This window comes from Anoplopoma fimbria, chromosome 3 (assembly GCF_027596085.1).
Source record: "Anoplopoma fimbria isolate UVic2021 breed Golden Eagle Sablefish chromosome 3, Afim_UVic_2022, whole genome shotgun sequence".
In the NCBI taxonomy this organism is placed as follows: domain Eukaryota; kingdom Metazoa; phylum Chordata; class Actinopteri; order Perciformes; family Anoplopomatidae; genus Anoplopoma; species Anoplopoma fimbria.
In genome coordinates, this window is record NC_072451.1 from 777844 (window position 1) to 790152 (window position 12309).

Here is a 12309-nt window from a genome sequence, read left to right on the forward strand (position 1 = left end):
GGCGACAATTTGCAATTATTAATTTCTCCAAAACCCTTTCAAACAACTAAACTAAGTAGTCAGTTATTAATAGAACAAATTCACACTGAAAACATGAAAAAAAGAAAGACTTACACATTAAAATGTTGTTATTTAGGAAATAAATTCATTCATTGTAAAAGAAAAACAAAACGTTTTCTCTAAGTTGCTTCAAAATAAAAGCAGGAAACCCTGATTAAAAAAGCTTTTTCCGTGAGCTTTTATTTTGGTAGGACCACTGTCTGTCCTGGTGTCTGAAAGCCTGAATACGTTCACCACATGAGTGTTGCCGCTGTCGCTGCCGCAGAGCTCTAAATGTAAAGAATTAGCATGAGGTCTGGTTGGAGCCGCCGTACGGGACGAGGACATAAACGCTCTTTGTTTGGCCTCTCCACTGGAGAATTCTTCCTCCCATCAATACGCCGATTGTTCTGGAGGAAGAGACAGAATTCCTCCATCGGGGCACATCGTCAACACTCGAGACCCTCAGGTCCTTTCTCACCAAACCTCGGTGGAAAAACACTGAATTTAACAAAAGGTGATGAGTCACTCTTTACCAGCGTTCAAGAATGTATTTAAAAACATTCTGACATTCAACCGACGTCCAGTCAAGAAGCCAACTGGTTGAACTGGTCACCAGCAGAATGAAGCAGCCACCTTGGGCTCAGGGCTGACTCCAGATGCTTTCCGTCCCGTCAGTGAGGATGTGGAGGCGTTTGGGTGTAGGTGACGGGGTGGCTTCCTGTCCGTCCTCCTCTCAGACGTTCTGAATGAACCGTCGTTACAAACAGCTGAGCTTTGTTCTGACTCCTCAGAGGAGCTTTAGACTTCAAAGGTACCAGATCTGAGAAAATGATGTCCAAGAGAACACAGACTGTTTATAAGAAGAGGACGTCGTCATGGTGACGTCTCTCGTTGGTTTGTTGACGTTATGAAGCCTGCAGTTCCACATTTAGCCGTCGCTATCTTGTTGTTGTTTTTTTTGCAACTAGTGAACAGGAAGTGACCATATTTGGACTGAGGAGGAGTGACGTAGAGACGGCGTATACGTCTCTGGTGTCGACCTGTCAATCAGTGTGTAGCCCCGCCCTAAAGCATCCCCTTCTTTATGGTCTATTTGACTCTAAATGGAGCATCATTTACTAAATGAACATCATGCTGTATTGAAGAAGACTTGAAACTAGAGATTGAGACCATAAACTCATGTTTACAATGTTTACTGAGGGAATAAATCAAGAGAGAAGTAGAGTCATTTTCTCATAGACTTCTATACAACCAGAGGAGTCGCCCCCTGGTGGACAGCAGAGAGAATGCAGCTTTAACACAGGAAGCTTTGGTCCTGTAGGGTCCCGGTGTCCGGGTCTCGACTTGAATGACTCGTTGGTTATTAAAGTAGCTGCTGATTGATTTTCTATGAAGCAGAGTTTCAGGGTTGTCTCCTCATAATCAATACGTTTCAGATGATTTCAGTCAGCTGATCTCTTTAATGTCTAACAAACTATTTAAACAGCTGTTTTATCTGATCACTGTTACTGATCCGTCCGTGAAATCAACTAATCAATTAGTCGCCTAAGAGTTTCTTTGGTGTGTGTGGACAGACTCACCAGTGAACTGGTCTCCTCCCAGTCCACTCCAGTTCACACACTAACACATGGTGGTGACACCAGTCAGTCATTGTTTGAACCGTTCTCCACCCGGCAGCTCCAATGTAACGGCTCCATCGTGTTACCCTTGACACACACACACACACACACACACACACACACACACACACACACACACACACACACACACACACACACACACACACACACACACACACACAGTGTTTCCTGTAATAAACTGCAGTCTTTTGTCAGCTGCTTCACCTTTATTTGCCGTAGACACAGAGACTGTCAGCACACTGTGTACAGAGGGGGTTCTCCTGCTGAGCAAACAGCCCCACCACTGTAACACCCTCCTCCTCCTCCTCCTCCTCCTCCTCCCCCCCCCAAACATGCCGGCTCCTTCAGTGCTGACTGACGGAGCCCTCCTTCCTGCTGGGACTCGACCAGGTATGTGAGGAGTTAAAGGACCTCTTCACATTCCTCCTCAGTCTGCTTCCTGCTGACACAATAACAATAATACTGATGATAATAATAACAATAATGATCCATCACAGTGAAGGTTATGTAAACCACATGTTTTAGTCTCGTTTGGTTTAAACACAGCAATAAGAGCATAAACATGTTAAATATATAAACTAAATAGATCCAGCAGAAACATCAACAGCAGAGAAGCTTCTAGAAGAATCCTCCCTGAACTCCTCACTGAGTTTGTCTTTTCCTGTAGAGCACCAACGTTTGGTTGTGAGGAGGTCAACAGTAACTGCTCTGGAATCAGAACCCATGAGTGTCACGGTGATGAACATGAGGTTCAACTCTTCAGCTGCAGTTTGTGTTGAAATAACTTTTGAAAATTAACTTAATTTAGGAATTAAACTAAAACTAAATTAATAAACCCTACAATATAAAATGTTATTAAGATAATATACTACGCCGTAAATCACAAATTCATAAAGTCTGTCCCTCCTCCCTCCTCTCCCTCCTCCCTCATCTCCTCTCTCCTCCTCCATCTCCTCCCTCCTCTCCTCCTCTCCTCTCCTCCTCTCCTCTCCTCGCTCCTCTCCTCCCTCCTCTCCTCCTCCCCCCCCCTCCTCTCCTCCTGGCTTACTACCTGGAGCGACTCCGTCTTTGTTCTCCTCCCCCCTCCTCTCCTCTCCTCCTCCACTCTCCTCTCTCCTCTCCTCCTCCCCTCCTCCGTCCTCCAGTCAACCCCGTGAGTATTACCTGTGACTGACTTCCTGTTTCTCTTCAGGTAAGTCCTTCGACATCACCTACGTGCGTCTGAAGTTCCACACCAGCCGCCCGGAGAGCTTCGCCATCTACAAGCGCAGCAGCGAGGACGGCCCGTGGGTTCCGTACACGTTCTACAGCGGTTCCTGTGAGAAGACGTACCAGAAGGCCAGCCGCGGCTTCATCCGCACCGGAGAGGACGAGCAGCAGGCGCTCTGCACCGACGACTTCAGCGACATCTCGCCGCTCACCGGGGGCAACGTGGCCTTCTCCACGCTGGAGGGCCGGCCCAGCGCATACAACTTCGACAACAGCCCCGTGCTCCAGGTGAGCTCCTCCTCTGACCTCTGACCTCTGACCCTGCGGCTCCGCTTCCTTTCTTCACAGGACAGAGTGTGGAGATGAGTCTCCTCAGGCCACTCCTTCTTATTCTCCTTAGGAACAGTGTGATGGTAGTTTTATTTTCCCAGCATGCCGTTCTGCAGGTTTTTAGTTGAGACCCGTTGCTAGGCGACGCCCCCGGGTTTCCCACTGCAGCTCCGTCTGGCTCCACCGACTGCAGCCGGACCTCCTCACTCCTCCTCCTCCTCCTCCTCCTCCTCCTCCTCCTCACTCCTCCTCTCCTCCTCCTCCTCCACTCCACACTCCTCACTCCTCCTCCTCACTCCTCTTTTTCCACCGCCTCCTCTCTCCTCTCCTCTCTCCTCCCCTCCTCTCTCCTTTCCACTCCTCCCCTCCTTCCCCCCTCCTCTTGGTGTGTTTGTGTTTCCATGTTTCTTCCCTCTCTGAGCTTGTTGCTTCATAACTGGAACGACTCCATCTTCGTTCTCCTCTCCTCCCTCCTCTCCTTCCCCCTCTCCTCTCCTCCCCTCCTTTCTTCCCTCTCTGAGCTTGTTGCTTAATAACTGGAAGGACTCCGTCTTCGTTCTCCTCCCCCTCCTCCTCTCCCCCTCCTCTCTCCTCCTCTCCTCCCCCCTCAGTGTGTTTGTGTTTCCATGTTTCTTCACTCTGAGCTTGTTGCTTCATAACTGGAGCGACTCCGTCTTTGTTCTCCTCTTTTCCTCTCCTCCCCTCCCTCCCCCTCTCCTCCTCCCCCTCCTCTCTCCTCTTGTTGCTTCATAACTGGAGCGTCTCCGTCTTCGTTCTCCTCGGTTTGTTTCACAACGTTGAGCTGATTCTTCATCTTCGGTTTTTATTGATGATTTTAACATTTATGAACAAATAAAAACATTCAGATGAAAGTGTAAACAAGCAAACGGACCTAAAACATAAATAATACAGAAACATAAAAGAAAAGTTTTTTTTGTTTTAACCGTCCAGTAAATCTGTTGTTTTGTCTCTTGAATAATGTTCTTGAAGCGTGTTTCTATATTTCTACACGATCTCATCCGTTGACCCCTGAAGGCTTCTTCATCAGCAGCATGTTGACCACATTATTTATTAATCATACATTCCCTTCTGGTAAAGTAAACTCCCACAGTAGCTCATAAGGATAACTTCAGATCCAAAATATTTTGTGACGCAGTTTACTTTTTATTTTTCACAGTGACTGAACTTTTTATTTAACCCCGTTTTTAGATAAATAAATACATTAAAGTCAGAGGAGACACTAAGACATTGGTAGAAAACAGAGAGTTTATCTGGAGGAGTTGTTCTTCATCTCTGAACCATCACACAGACTCGTAGCTAAATGAGAGTGAGCTCTCCTTTCTCTCCGTTTAAATGAACACATTTAGCTCCACAGCTAAACTTCCTTATTTGACTTGTCGGCATGAAGCTATTTATACCGAAGCTGGGACTCTTTCGGAGGCGTCAGACGGCTGTTTGTCGCTCTGACATTCCTGCCGTCCGTCATCTCTGAGCCCCGAGTGGGAAATAACCACCAGCTGAGACAGTCCACCTTAACGACCGCATTCCACCTTAACAGCCAGCCATCGCTCGCCGTGTTATTCTGGAGCTCGGTTCTGTTTGGTTCCTTAAAATAAAGCTGTGTCACAAGGTCTAGATATCTATGAGACCTCTGATTTATATGAACACTAACTGAGCTGGACGAAGTACTAATACCCTTTACTGAGTACAAGTACAAGGACACACTGTGAAAACGCTCTACTACAAGGAAAAGTACTGCAGTCAAAACCTCACCGAAGTAAAAGTACAACGTTTACCTCTGAGATGTAGTGAAGTAAAAAGTACACGGTAGGGTACAAGTACCTTCAAATTGTACCCAAGTACAGTACTAGAGTGAATGTACTTGTTACATTCCAACAGTCTACTTTTCTAATCAAACTATACAGAATAAATGTAAATGTTATGGAGGCGACCGCAGCTATCGTTACGTTTCACTCTTCACATTTCTGATTAATGTCATAATAAAACTAGTCAGAAGTTCTCTGAGACCAAAGAGAATCCGTTTACTGAGATCTAAGACAGGCCGTCACATGATGAATATTTATTTAAATACTTGATCCATGATGGTTTCAGCTGGAGTCAGAGATGACTTTTAAAAGGTGAAGGTCTGAACATCCAGAGAGCTTCTAGCAGAGTGAAGCTCTGACACGACATCTTAACAGTGTGACTGTGTGTCCACCCTTCAATCTACAACGCCACTAAATACACGGCTCAGCTAGTACTCCATGAAGTACGGCAGCAGAAGTACTCTGTGTCAATCCGCTGCAGCTCAGCTGGGCCTTCGTGGTCCCCAGAGGAGTGTCCTCCTCCCACAGCAGAGCTGCAGATGACTGATGTGAAACAGATGTTCTGTACAGAGTGAACGCTGTTGAGAACCGGACGTTGTGAGGAGCTGCAGCTGCCGGACAATACGAGTCCACTAGCGGAGAGAAGCAGCTGCAGAAACGTTCTCAACAACCACGGGGCCTCAGCAGAGTCTGATCCCGGATTAGGATATCTGCCAAAGACCCACTCTGAGTCCTGACTGATTTACTCTGATTACAAACAGAGGCAGCTTCAGCTTTGACTGTCAGTCCCACGTTCAGATCCTAATAACTGATAAACAACGAGGGGTTGGCCGCTAAAACTCTTTCTTTGAGGGCTGCTCTGGTGCGTCCTCGATCCTCGGTCCTCTGAGCAGAAATAAGCTCTTTGGGATGTCATCGATATGCAGAACATCTTCTGGTTGAAGCATGGAGATGACAAAAGAGACTTGTGACGTACCCAGAGAGCCCATCAGTGTCTGTCCCCTGATGCTGTGTTAGGGAGGAACGTTGAGGGCGTAGCTGCTGGAGAATCTAAAGAATCTGAGCTGAGGACATGTTGTGAAAACTGTTTCCATCACTGACAGAATGATTCATAGGTAGGAAGGCATAGGTAGGAAGGCATAGGTAGGAAGTCGTTTGTTGGTGGAGAACGTGGAGAGTTCATATCAGATATGATTAACTTTTCTACACGTGTTTCCTTAGAGCAGAAGCAAACGTTCAGATCGGTGTTTGTCCTCCAAACAGCTGCTGCTAGCTCTGACTCTGCTGAATACAAACCTGATAAGCTTCCTGCTGATAGTGAACAAAGCTATCTCTGGCCTTCACTCGTTTCCCACGAGCCTCTCACACAGACGGGATGTTGAGTATCTCTCTTTATCCTCCTCCTCGATGGCCGACACTGAAACAGGTGTCCCTCAGTGATTCTCTCCATCTGGCTCTCGTATCGTAATGCCAAGAAATGCTTAAAAATGTCACAGTTTGAGTGTTTGTGGTATTGCGTCAGTGTTTCTCAGCGTTTCCCACAGTCTGAGAACTAAACCACAGCCCTGTTTGCAGAATCGTGATCCAAGTTTTTTAACGATTCAAGGAATTTCCATTTCTAATGTTGGAACACATCTGTTTGCTCTGCTGCCTGAATCGTTGTATCGATGGTGATGGAATGTGGTTCATCATTCAGGATAATCAATGTGACTTTGATTTATGAACAAACACTGCAGAAGTAAAGACAATCACTCAGCTCCTTTATCTCGTCTCTGCTGCCCGACAGACTGTGTTTGTTGCTGATCGGTCTGATGTCTCTAACCTTGTGTCCATGTTGTGCCTGTTGCAGGACTGGGTGACGGCCACCGACATCAGAGTGACCCTGAACCGGCTCAACACGTTCGGAGACGAGGTTTTCAACGACCCCAAGGTCCTCAAGTCCTACTACTACGCCATCTCTGACTTCGCTGTGGGGGGAAGGTAAGAAAAGATTCACAGACTAAAGTTAGTACCTTTTTAGGGTCATAAGAGACCAGACTTGGTTCATATTTTGATCAGTTCTGCAGCTCTGTGATGCATATCGTCACAGTGCCACATTGAGAGGTTTTCATCTAGTCTACATGAGAGTGTGAACAAGTTTCAGCAGCCTGAGCTTCATGAAACCTGCTCAGACAAAGGACACGTTACTGAATGACTTGAGTGTGGTCAGGTGGTTTTGTGGGTCCTGGTCTTGATGGTTCACTGTGTGGTCTGCTTCCCTGCGGCCTCCACAGGAATCCACATAAGAACTCCTTTTCCTGCACGTCTAAAGTAAAAGAAAAAAGGTTTGGACAGGCATTACCAGAGTGTTAAACAGGCCGCGGCTGCACAGCCTCCACAGCCTCCACAGCCATAATCTGTTTGAAATGTGGAGCAGATTTCCATTACACAGCCAGCATTCCTGGCATTCCTGGCCGGCAGGGCTGGATTACAGGGGAACCGGAATGGGGCGGACCGACCGCCGTGACGGGCGGAAGAAAGAAGGAAGAGTCCTGAGCTGGAGCACCTGCAAGAGCTGCAGAAGAGAACCTTTATTTACCCAAGGAGGGTTGGTGAGGAGGCTTTTCCTCTTCGTCAGCTCCACCGTGATTCACCTGAACATGTTCACCTGAGAGCCGAGCACCTCAACCAATCAGAGCCGCCCAGAGGCACAGATATGTCCAGGCTTCCTGCTTTAAGATTCCTCTCAATTATTACATCATTTCCAGTTTTCCAGCCCTGTGATGGACGTGAAGCGCTCCTCATCGACGACACACTGAGCTGTAACTGTGTATATGTATATATATATATATATTATTGTTGTTAAAGTCTGGTGATGACAGCCTCTTCGGGACTGTAGTTTCCATCTGGTCGTCAGTTTTTCCAGCGCTCTGTGCCAAGAAACACCTGAGACAATAAGTAGAGGTGGCTGCTGATCAAGTCCTGTCCTGTTGTGAGGGGCTCTCCCCCCCGAGGAGTTTAACAAACCTTCACTCAGAGCCACGGAGCGGAAAAACCTCATCAGAACCAAAGACACTATCATAACACCCACTCCGTCCACTGGTGTCAGGCTGCGAGTTCTCAGATGGAAACCTCTGTCTGTGTTCAGATGTATGATCTCAGTCTGAAGAGTTTTGTGTTTCTGTGCCGTCAGGTGTAAGTGTAACGGCCACGCCAGCGAGTGTGTGAAGAACAGCAGAGGACGGCTGGTGTGTAACTGCAAACACAACACGGACGGAGACGACTGCAACATCTGCAAACCGTTCTACAACGACCGGCCGTGGAGGAGAGCGACCGCCGACAACCCCAACGACTGTCTGCGTGAGTTTACTGCAGATACCACTGCTTTACTGCAGCTGCTACTGCTTTACTGCAGAAACTACTGTTTTACTGCAGCTGCTACTGATTTATGAAAGATACAACTGCTTTACTGCAGCTAATACTGTTTTACCGCAAATTCTGCTTCTTGACTTTCAGATACTACTAATTTACTACAGATAATACTTCTTTACTGCAGATACTAATGCTTTACAAAAGATACCATTGTTTTACTACAACTGCCACTGCTTTGCGACAGAGGTTGTCGTGACGTTAAAGGCCGTCAGGCTGAACACAGAAACTCATCTTGCATTCTGTTCTAAGTCAAACATTCCAACAATAATAAACCAGAAGAAGAGATCCGATGAGCAGCTGTAGAACAGATCACAGGATGAAGTACTGCAGAGGAGGGGCAGTCTCTGGGGGATTGTGGGAGCTGTAGTTCCTGACGGCTACGCATTCATATCACAGATGCATGACTAACGAGGTTCCGGAGATATTCGTGTTTTTCTTTTCCTCCCACAGTCGACGGAATCTGTCCGGCAGGAAGCGGATAGATACACGTTCAAGTGTTCAGGAGAGATAGTACTCTGTTAGTTTACACAGATAGTACTCTGTTACTCTGTTAGTTTACACAGATAGTACTCTGTTAGTTTACACAGATAGTACTCTGTTAGTTTACACAGATAGTACTCTGTTAGTTTACACAGATAGTACTCTGTTAGTTTACACAGATAGTACTCTGTTAGTTTACACAGATAGTACTCTGTTAGTTTACACAGATAGTACTCTGTTAGTTTACACAGATAGTACTCTCTTAGTTTACACAGATAGTACTCTGTTAGTTTACACAGATAGTACTCTGTTAGTTTACACAGATAGTACTCTGTTAGTTTACACAGATAGTACTCTGTTAGTTTACACAGATAGTACTCTGTTACTCTGTTAGTTTACACAGATAGTACTCTGTTAGTTTACACAGATAGTACTCTCTTAGTTTACACAGATAGTACTCTGTTAGTTTACACAGATAGTACTCTGTTAGTTCACACAGATAGTACTCTGTTAGTTTACACAGTTGGTTAGCTTTACTGCACATAATACTACTACTGTTGTACTGTTACTACAACTGCTTCATTTCCACTACTACTGCTTTACTTCTGCTTTACTGTTACTGCTGTAGAGTACTTGGTACTGCTTTACTGTTACTGCTGTAGAGTACTTGGTTCTGCTTTACTGTTACTGCTGTAGAGTACTTGGTTCTGCTTTACTGTTACTGCTGTAGAGTACTTGGTTCTGCTTTACTGCACATAAGTACTGATGAGTCCTGTGTGTCCCTCTCAGCCTGCGACTGTAACGGGAAGAGCTCAGAGTGTTACTTCGATGCCGAGCTGTACCGGGCCTCAGGTCACGGAGGTCACTGCACCAACTGTGCCGACAACACCGACGGGCCCAACTGTGAGCGCTGCCTGGACTACTACCACCGGGACGCCAGCGGCAACCGCTGCCTGCCCTGTGGCTGCAACACCGTCGGTGAGTTCAAGGGCGTCGGGAAAAACAAACAACTTCACCTACCAGATTACAAAGTGTAAACACAGCCCAGAGCTTTCTGCAGTATCTCAGCTGACATCACCACCTGCTGTCATGTGACCAAAGTCAGCTGTATCTCATGAAGACCATGAGATACAGCTGAAAGCTCCAGAAAGAGGGAGTAAGTGGACCTTTAGTTGAAGGAATAGTTTGACATTTTGGTTAATATAGTTATTCTCTTTATATGTTTTCTGTCCATTCAGTATGAAGCTAAAGCCAGTTAGCGTAGCTTAGCACAAAGACTGGAAACAGTGGGAAACAGCTAGCTTGGAAGTTATTCAAATATAACCCCTGTAACATTCTGTTGTTACATTTTTAGTTTTTGAACACATTAAAACAAACATATGATGAAACGGGTTAATCAGTGAGGGTTAGAGGAGCTGAGTGGTGTTATGTTGTTACCTTTAGACTGGAGCAAGGCTAGCAGTTTCCCCCTGTTTCCAGTCTTTATGCTAAGCTAACCAGTTTTATACCTAATGTACAGGTCCAACATGAGTCTAGATCTGAGCATCCTAATCTCAGCAAGAAAGTGAATTTGAACATTTCCCAGAATGTCAAAGTACTCTTTGACAAAAGTCAAGAATTAACGTTGACGCTCATGTTGGAGGTTTGAGTTTCCCACAAACACTTGAACACACCACGAAGGAGCAGTGAACCTAAGCTTAAATGTGTCTCAAACATTTTACTTTGAGTGCAGAACTGATTTATGTTTGTCCGTATTAAGTTTTCTCTTTGAATGTACCATTTAGTATAAGTGAGTCAGAGTGAGAACTTGTGAAACCACTGGCATGAACTCACTGGTTTTGGTGGAATTTACCGGCACGCAGCAGCAAACCACTGTTTGATGAGAACCAGCTGCTGTTTGAGTCCCAGTTACACCAGACCTGTCCCGTCATGGTCTGTTGATAGGAGCTGTGTGTGTGTGTGTGTGTGTGTGTGTGTGTGTGTGTGTGTGTGTGTGTGTGTGTGTGTGTGTGTGTGTGTGTGTGTGTGTAGGTGTGTGTGTAGGTGTGTGTAGGTGTGTGTGTGTAGGTGTTACATTGACTCAAGTACTTACTTAAAAAGAAAATCAAGATACATTTACTTTTTACTGTACTACATCTCATAGGTAAATATAGTACTTTTTACTCCACTCTAAGTGGTATAAGTACTTGTACTGTGTGGTACTAGTTCTTTCACAGCTAAATGAAGTGTCGCTCTGTGTTTTCAGGCTCAGAGTCTCCTCAGTGTGACATCAGAGGAGTGTGTGCGTGTAAACCCGGAGTGACCGGAGAGAAGTGCGACCGCTGCCAGCCGGGGTTCCACAGTCTGACGGAGGCCGGCTGCAGGTACGAACCCCAGAACAAGATGTCTGACTCTCCCCTTCTTTATAACATAAGATATAAATGTTAATACTCCTTCATACATTTTGACCCTGGAGGTTTTAAACATCAGTCACGGTATGATTATTGATCAGTGATTATTATTATCATGTAGATGTGACAGGACGGGTCAGACTTAGTACAAATTAATTACTTGTACTTTACTTGAGTATTTCTACCACTCTACATTTATCTGATAATATACAAGTACTACTGAGACTACTAGTTAATCAATTAGTCCATTGAACATTACACTGTGGTACTTTTACTGTAACAGACTACCTTTACAGTGTGGTATTTGCTTCTGATGGCGTATACCTTGAATACTATTTAGTACAAGCTTAGTACAAATTAGAGGTACTTGTACTTCACTTGAACTACTTTAACAGTGTGGTATTAGTACCTTTACTGTAACTAAGTACTTTTACTGTGTGGTATCTGTTTCTGATGGAGTATACATTGAATATTACCACATTTTTTCAGCCTTTCTTTTTATTTAAATGCTGTTAAAACACTTCTATAAATCTTCCAGTTCTCCGTCTTCCACAAAATCAAACAACAACAGTGGCTGTGAAATACAGCTGGGCGTTTTCAGCTGTAAATAAAGGCTTAATTAATAAAAAAACTGATAATCCATCAATCATTTGAGCAGTCTGTGGTCACAGTTTGTTGATCATTTATAGGTTTCATTTTCCCCTTTGATATTAATCTGAATCTCTTTTTGACAGAATAAAACAAGAAGTCACCTTCACCAAACAATAAGTCATAAAACAACCGTCAGATTTATCAATAATCAAATTAATCATCAGCTGCACCCTGATGGTCCAGTTCACAGACAGGTCTGGGGTGTGGTTAGCCTAGCTTAGCACAAAGACTGGAAGCAAGGGGAAACTGTTGGCATACAACAACAAAAAACCCAGCTTCCAGAAACTTCCATGTTTGTTTAAAATGTGCAGAAACATAAAAGTATTATTT

General features: G+C 45.1%; 1 protein-coding gene across 1 annotated transcript in view; it reads left to right on the forward strand.

Annotated features, from left to right (window-relative positions):
- The window catches only part of lamc1 (laminin, gamma 1), a 43805-nt gene that overhangs the window by 15576 nt on the left and 15920 nt on the right, over positions 1 to 12309 (forward strand). The window contains exons 2-6 of the mRNA XM_054625441.1: positions 2875 to 3179; positions 6897 to 7027; positions 8220 to 8386; positions 9728 to 9916; positions 11184 to 11301. Of these exons, the coding sequence (XP_054481416.1) occupies positions 2875 to 3179; positions 6897 to 7027; positions 8220 to 8386; positions 9728 to 9916; positions 11184 to 11301 (910 nt within the window). The remainder of the gene's footprint in view (positions 1 to 2874; positions 3180 to 6896; positions 7028 to 8219; positions 8387 to 9727; positions 9917 to 11183; positions 11302 to 12309) is intronic.